General features: G+C 42.9%; 2 protein-coding genes across 4 annotated transcripts; one reads left to right on the top strand and one right to left on the bottom strand.

Annotated features, from left to right (window-relative positions):
• Positions 1 to 231: 231 nt before the first annotated feature.
• On the bottom strand, positions 232 to 3,059 carry LOC311100743 (cystatin-like). The gene is made up of 3 exons (XM_084141705.1): positions 2,777 to 3,059; positions 1,106 to 1,210; positions 232 to 605 (listed from the first exon to the last, which is right to left on the bottom strand). Exons 1-3 carry the CDS (start codon positions 2,984 to 2,986, stop codon positions 525 to 527), a joined length of 396 nt encoding a protein of 131 aa, XP_083997831.1. The 5' UTR covers positions 2,987 to 3,059; the 3' UTR covers positions 232 to 524.
• A 1,135-nt stretch (positions 3,060 to 4,194) lies between these two features.
• LOC311100739 (putative nuclease HARBI1) lies at positions 4,195 to 7,409 on the top strand. 3 transcript variants are annotated; one of them, XM_084141700.1, is made up of 11 exons: positions 4,412 to 4,446; positions 4,534 to 4,710; positions 4,801 to 4,862; positions 4,945 to 5,031; positions 5,119 to 5,160; positions 5,229 to 5,402; positions 5,482 to 5,517; positions 5,616 to 6,170; positions 6,240 to 6,355; positions 6,452 to 6,563; positions 6,658 to 7,409. In XM_084141700.1, exons 8-11 carry the CDS (start codon positions 5,699 to 5,701, stop codon positions 7,026 to 7,028), a joined length of 1,071 nt encoding a protein of 356 aa, XP_083997826.1. In that variant the 5' UTR covers positions 4,412 to 4,446; positions 4,534 to 4,710; positions 4,801 to 4,862; positions 4,945 to 5,031; positions 5,119 to 5,160; positions 5,229 to 5,402; positions 5,482 to 5,517; positions 5,616 to 5,698; the 3' UTR covers positions 7,029 to 7,409. The 3 variants fall into 3 exon arrangements, 2 of the variants coding, with proteins under 2 accessions (XP_083997827.1, XP_083997826.1); XR_014609849.1 differs by lacking the exon at positions 6,240 to 6,355 and having other exon boundaries at positions 4,195 to 4,446; XM_084141701.1 differs by having other exon boundaries at positions 4,195 to 4,446; positions 5,119 to 5,402.
• Positions 7,410 to 7,574: the final 165 nt, after the last annotated feature.

Raw genomic sequence — 7,574 nt, forward strand, 5'->3', positions numbered from 1 at the left:
AAGGCACACACCTGTCTATATAAAGGTCCCACAGTTGACAGTGCATGTCAGAGCAAAAACCAAGCCATGAGGTCGAAGGAATTGTCCATAGAGCTCCGAGACAGGATTGTCGAGGCACAGATCTGGGGATGGGTACCAAAAAATGCCTGCAGAATTGACAGTCCCCAAGAACACAGTGGCCTCCATCATTCTTAAATTGAAAAAGTTTGGAGCCACCAAGACACATGGAAGTGTTGCAAACCATTTCTTTATTTAGTTAAACTGTTGCATAGCGTTTACAAACCGTCAGTTAAATACTCAATTTAAGACAGCAGTTCTTATTAAGTGCTATATTAGTGTGGGAATGCAGTAAGTTCAAAAATTATTCATTGGATTCTTGTCTATGATGTAGTCAGAGGAGGTTGAACTGCATTGGTAAGACTAACACCACTAGTAATACATACTGTTATTGGGAAGACTAGACATTGATAAGAGCGTCTGCTAAATGACTAAAATGTAATTGAAGTCTTCTCTCCATTGGGTCTTTACGGCTTGCACTCATTCTTGGTCAACAGGATAGCGTTCAGCCAGGGGCGGCTCCACACCTCAAAGATGCACTGGTAGGCCTGAGGAGACAGCACGAGTTGGCATGATCACACCCTTTCAGCAAGCATAACACTAGACAAAGGGCTTGATCAACATTTCAGCCAGCATTGTATCTGACTGCCTGAGCTACAAATCACCTTGCATCATAAACTACTATTTATTATTTGTAGAGTAGTCAGTCAAAATGTACCCACAATGCATCACGGTTTTGATGCTCTTGAACACTGCCAAAAGCTGCACACAGTCTATAAATATGTCAACTGAACTGATCCTTAGCTTTGCAAACAAAGCATTTTGTAACATCTAACTCAATACTGCTTCAATAGTGAAGTGGGTAACACAGTACAAGTAGGATTTACAAATGGTTTAAAAGTAGTTTATCAATAGCCTAAATTATTAACATGTTATAAACTTAAAAAAATAACCATTCATTAACCGGACATATAGGAAGCACTGAGATTTAGAGCCAGTCTGTTGAGCACAAACCGATCTGGGACCAGGCTAGCATAGTGGTCCTTACCGCAGTCGGGTCCTTATGCACGGCGCAGTCCTTCACCATGCCTCTCTTCCTGCACAGGGTCCTGACCATCCGCACTGTGAAGATGTACTTCATCCCTGCTACCACCTGTAGAGAGGATGGGTCAGCGCGTCAGACCATGGAACTAGAAATCACCCAACTTACTTGTATGGAGGGACCAATTGACTTGAATGAGGAACCTGTTCTAGTGATTCCATTTCGATGGGTAGAACTGAAATAACGCTGTGGTCTTAAAATAAAAGTGCAGACGACTATGGTTTAGAAATGAGAAGTTCTCCACTGCATAATGGTCAACTGAGCATCTTATAAATCACATTAGTCCTAGCATGTTTACTCCCGACAATAGGATCCCATGGTCTCCACTCGTCACCAATTATGTAGGGGATAATCAACAAGTGGCTATGTCTCCATAACAAGTGGCTATGTCCACCTTCCGGAGACACTTGAAACCCCACCTCTTTAAGGAATACCTGGGATAGGATAAAGTAATCCTTCTACCCCCCCCACAATTTTTTTTTTATATATATATATATATATATATATATAGTAAAGTGTTTGTCCCACTGGCTATCATAAGGTGAATGCACCAATTTGTAAGTCGCTCTGGATAAGAGCCTCTGCTAAATGACGTAAATGTAATAATGTAAATGCTATGCATTCTATGGAAAATGAACGACGTGGAAGCAGTCAAGCTAACGCCGCGATCACACCGACAGGAAACAGCGCAAAATGGTACGCAGCGTCATCTGGATATGTGTCCAACATTCACTTTTTGTTACCATTTCTGTCAAGCCATCAACGCATAGTTTGATTAATACATTCGATTAAATCAAACATATGCGCCACAGAACTCACTGCAACGCTGCAAGGCAAACGCAGCCTTCTATTGGAAATGACTACTTCTGGTGACACTGTCGGTGGGATCGAGGCATAAAGTTGGTTAGCTTGCTAGCTACTTCCAGACAAATGAGAGAACCTCACTGACCATTTTACTCAACCTAGCAGTGGTGGAAAGAGTACCCAGTTGTTATACTTCCGTAAAACTAAAAGATAGCTTAATAGAAAATGACTCAAGTAAAAGTCACCCAGTAAAATAGTACTTGAGTAAAAGTATTTCACATTCCTTATAAATTTAAGAACCAGATGGCACGATTCTTTTTTTCCCCACGGATAGCCAGGGGCACACTACAAAACAATTTACTAGCTAATCACTACTAAGCATTTGAAATGTAACGAGCACTTTTGGGTGTCAGGGAAAAAGAAAATAATGTACTATTTTGGAATTTAGAGGAGTAAAAGTAGTCAAACAGGAAAGTACAGATACCCCAGAAAAAAAACGACTAAAGTAGTACTTTAAAGTATTTTCACCCCACTGCCTAGCAGAGCTGGGTAGGCTGCTGTCATGTTATCTAGAGCGATGGTGACTAACTGTACTGCTACCAACAATTTATTACGTTTTATTGCCGATGTTTCCTGGCACCCGTCATATTCGACAAGTGTCGCGCGTTAGTAAGAAGGTAGTCAGTGAATTTATGAACGCACCCTAAATTACTACATTTGAACCGCGGAACGAAAAATGAGGAAACTACGCTATACAATGAACCACCAACAGTCTCCATTCAACTAATGAAAGGATATGTAAAAGGGACTGACCTGTTGCTGAGCCTTGATAACCTTCGCAACCTGCCTAACATACAGGTCGTTTGTTCCCTTGTTGTATTCGACCACGGCGAACTGCAGTGCGTCTCTGGTCTCTCGGTCATTCATATCTGCGTCCGTAACGCCCCCCGGCATCCCACTGGCGCTCGCCACCATGAATGCCACCGCGAGCAAAGGAACAACGATCTTCCAACTCGTGAGCATTTTCCCGTTTGAAAGCTGTCTTTATTGCAACTCCGATCGTATCAAGCGCACAACAACAAATCCTCTCCTCAGACGACTTTTATATAAACGCGTTGACGTCACTTCTGCATGCTGGGGGTGGGGCTTGATCTTAATTCCACTAATCACTTCAATCAAAAACCTGACGCCTCGATCACACCAACAGCCGTGGGCACAAAATGGGACGCTGCATCATCTGGATATGTGTGCAACAAAGTCACACATTCACCTTCTGCTACCATTTCTGTCAAGCCATTTAACGCATACTTTTATATAAGTGACGCTAAACTAAATAGGCCTAGGCCTAGGACTAAAATCTCTGAAGCTGGAGACGCTTATCTCCCTCACTAACTTTAAGCATCAGTTGTCAGAGCACCTTACCGATCACTGCACCTGTACACAGCCAATCTGAAATTAGCCCACCCAACTACCTCATCCCCATATTGTTACTTATTTTGCTAATTTGCACCCCAGTATCTCTATTTGCACATCATCTTTTCTTTTGCACATCTATCATTCCAGTGTTAATATTAATTGTAATTATTTTGCACTATGGCCTATTTATTGCCATACCTCCATAACTTGCTACATTTGCACACACTGTATATGTATTTTTGACTTTATATTTTGTTTTACCCCATATGTAACTCTGTGTTGTTGTTTTTATCGCACTGCTTTGCTTTATCTTGGCCAGGGGCCTGTTGCACAAAAGTAGAATTAAGACATCCGGGATAAATGACTCAGCTGAGCTCAATGAAGCCAAAACATGTGCGTCCAGGCTTAATTGGTTGCACAAAGACCAAGCCAGGATGAGCAGACACGGATTCATTAAGCCAGGTGAAACCAATCCTGGATAGGTGCGCGCTCACGGCTCACTCAAATAGACCCCGCCACAGATCACAGATTAACTGATTTACCATGGCAACTAGAGCCGCGTACTTTTCCCCGTCGGAAGCACAAATCCTCATGGAGGCATACGAGGAGGTAAAAGATATAATTAAGAAGAAAGGCAACACCGCCACAGTGATAAAGCAAAGAGAAAAAGCGTGGCAAAGTATTGCAGACCGCCTGAATGCGTAAGTAGTGCACAATTACACACTCACCGCTCCGCTGAAACATCACAATTACAATTCAAATATTTAATTCACATCTCCAAAAATGCAGTTGTACTGTAATTATGAAACGGTTAAATTTTTAATTGAAATGCACTGCAGATATGAGTGAAATTGTGTAAAGTAACTCCATCACACTGTATAAAGCTATGATACATTTTTTGATATTTTTACTGAAAACAAGACAAAAATACCAAGTAATTTTTTGCAGTGTGACTCCATTAAATGTGTGTGTGTGTGTGTGTGTGTGTGTGTGTAGATTAAACATGAACGGGCCAAAACGGACATGGCAGCAGGTCAAAATCAAATACAAGAACATTCTGCAGAATGGTATGGTCCCTGACTAATATTTAACAAAGCACAAGCATATTTTGTACCCAGAAGGTGCCTGCTCACACATTGTCTGTACTGTTTTAGCAGTGAAAAAGAATACCCACAGACAAGGCACGGGTGGTGGGTCACCAAAGGCTGACCTTACCCCAGCAGAGGACATGGCCTTGGAGCTAAATAAAGGCAGGCCCGTCTTAGAGGGGATCCCTGGGGGGAAAGAGACGAGCATAGGTTCCTCCCAAGATGCCACCCGCTTCATTCAAGGTATGTCCTTCCATCTCTACATGGGATACAACCACATTCATATTGAATCAATTTGGACTGTCTGACTTTGGTTTACCTATTGCCTTGCAGTGTCTGGCAGCACTGTGTTCCTGTTAGAGCCACCAGCACAAGCACCAGACGATGCTGATCCAGTGAGTACTCCATCAAAGGCATACTGTAGGCCTGGCATGTCTTGTCTACTAGCTTCAATATGAATCCGATTAAATGTGATAGGGTGAAGGCCCCAGTGCAGCAGCAACAGCACATGATGGAGACGATGATGAGGAGGAGACCATCTCTCTGGATTCCAGAAGGCATGAGGTATCATGTTAAGACTGTGAAAGTACTATTTACTCTACAATGGTGAGGAGTCCTCATCAAAATAAAAAAATCTAATTTCTTTTACAGGACCCAGATGCTATACAGTGGGAAAACCAGCCTGGCAACATAGTGCGTATTAATAAAAGGACACCACATCCTGCCAAATTCCAGCTGCGCTAATTGTATTGTGTTCACAGAGCTCACAAGCTATCAGAAAGTTGTATGGCAACCACCTCCGGCGCCAAATAGAACTGGCAGACATAGACATTCAGTACAAGAAGAAAAAGATGGAAAATCTTGCACTGGAGTCCGAAATAAAAAAGAGGACAATTAGGAAACTGGACCTTGAAATAAAAAAACTTGAGAGGGAGGTGAGATATGCCTTCAATGTACACTGTATGCTAACTGTAACACAAATGTATTAATCATTATTTTTCTTTCCACCCCCAGCTCCAAGAAGATGACACAGCTCAAAATAAAAATTAGGTATATTCTCGTAAAGTCAAGTGAGCCATGACATATGAGCTCTTATTGTGAGCACACAGGACGGTGGCATCTTTCTAAGGTTTTTTTTATTTTCCCAGCAATCAGTACAACCAAGTCATCGTTATAAGGCATCGCCCTCTTTTGCCCACCCCCCCAGCACCAGGTGTGGCCACTAGCCTATATGAAGGCCCAAAATTGTGTGTTCCTTTCTGCTCTGACAATGGCATGCCCATTCGTGCGAGATGTGGTGGATGAAGAAGCACTTGTGCTGAGGAGAGCCTTCAGGCGAGAAAGGGTCTTCAGGGACCGGTTGGACCCACTGGCCTTCCCTGATGACCATCTATATGAAAGATACAGGTTTTCTGCAGATGGCATCAGGTATCTATGCAGACTACTGGGTCCCAGGATTAAGCACCGCACTGCACGGAGCCATGCACTGAGTGTGGAGCAAATGGTTTGTGTGGCCTTGCGCTTTTTTGCTAGTGGAGCCTTCCTGTACTCAGTGGGGGATGCAGAACAGCTGAACAAGGCCACAATTTGCCGCACAATAAGGAGTGTGTGTCTGGCTATCAAAGCATTAGCAGATGTCTTCATCTCCTTCCCTGGCCACAGAAGACTCTGTGACATCAAAGAGGAGTTCTATAGGATTGCAGGTAAGAGGATCTACAAATTACAGGACAACTGTTAACACATAGTAGGATACTCATTACTTTGTGTGACAGGTTTCCCCAATGTCATTGGTGCAGTGGACTGCACACACATAAGGATAAAAGCCCCCTCAGGTGCCCATGAGGCCGATTTTGTGAATAGGAAATCCTTTCACAGCATTAATGTTCAGGTGAACATAACTTTTTGATATTGTCCATTGACGAACACTCTGCATTGCCAGTGATGTGCATTGATTGGTGTAATATTCCTCATCTTATGATTTCAGATGGTCTGCAATGCTGACTGTGTGATCAGCAATGTTGTGGCAAAATGGCCTGGCTCAGTCCATGACTCCAGAATCTTTCGGGCCTCTGAAATCTATCAGTGCCTATCACAAGGTAAGCCACACAACCCCTATTTATAACCATCATGGCTGTGTCAAGAATATCACTGTGTTTATGAGGTAGTAATGATGAGATTTTGTGTTGACAGGTGAATTCTCTGGTGTGTTGCTGGGAGACAGGGGGTATGGCTGCCAGCCTTTTCTCCTGACACCTTTCACAGACCCCCAGGAAGCACAGCAGGCCTACAACCATGCCCATGCCAGGACCAGGGCCAGAGTTGAAATGACCTTTGGCCTCCTGAAGGCACGCTTTCACTGCCTTCACAAATTAAGGGTCAGCCCTGTTAGGGCATGTGATATTACTGTGGCTTGTGCTGTCCTCCACAATGTGGCCTGCCTGAGGAAGGAGAGGGCCCCCAGAGTGCCACCAGCCATGGACTGGGACAATCCGGCAATCTTCCCTGATGACGACAGTGGTCGGCTGCTGAGGGACCAATATGTGTTGAATTATTTTAGTTAGTATGTGTGCTTTCAATTTTGGTTAAATATGTCCTGCGGTGGCAGAGGAATTTGGGTTTTTTTGGGTTCGTTTTTTTACGAATTTGGCCTCTTATGATGTTTGTGCGGTATACTGTGTGTAATACAAGGCTGCAGGGAGGCTACTGCATCCATTCATTTGTCTGTTCAGTTGATGTGTATGGATTTGTCCTGCATTTATTTTAGTGTGCAGACATGCAGGGTGTGTTATATACAGACCTTTGAATGTGTATGTATCATTTTGTATAATATGCTTGGATTCTGTGCTTTCCATCTTGTAGAGTCACTGTGACTTCAGTTTCGAAAGGAGCTGATGGTTTACCTGCTTTGTTTTGTCCTTATTCAATAAAGGAACATAATGTTACACATTGTGTTTTTATATTCATATGGAATGTGTATTTGTTTATATGACAGAGTACTAGGGCCACACTGAAGAAAAAGGATAAAGTCATAAATTTATGAGGCTGGTTCTTTCTGCAGAAAAGCTACATATTGTTTTTACAGTTTTGATACTTATGACAATGTGATA

This window comes from Coregonus lavaretus, assembly GCF_964263955.1.
Source record: "Coregonus lavaretus genome assembly, chromosome: 25".
Classification (NCBI taxonomy): Eukaryota; Metazoa; Chordata; class Actinopteri; order Salmoniformes; family Salmonidae; genus Coregonus; species Coregonus lavaretus.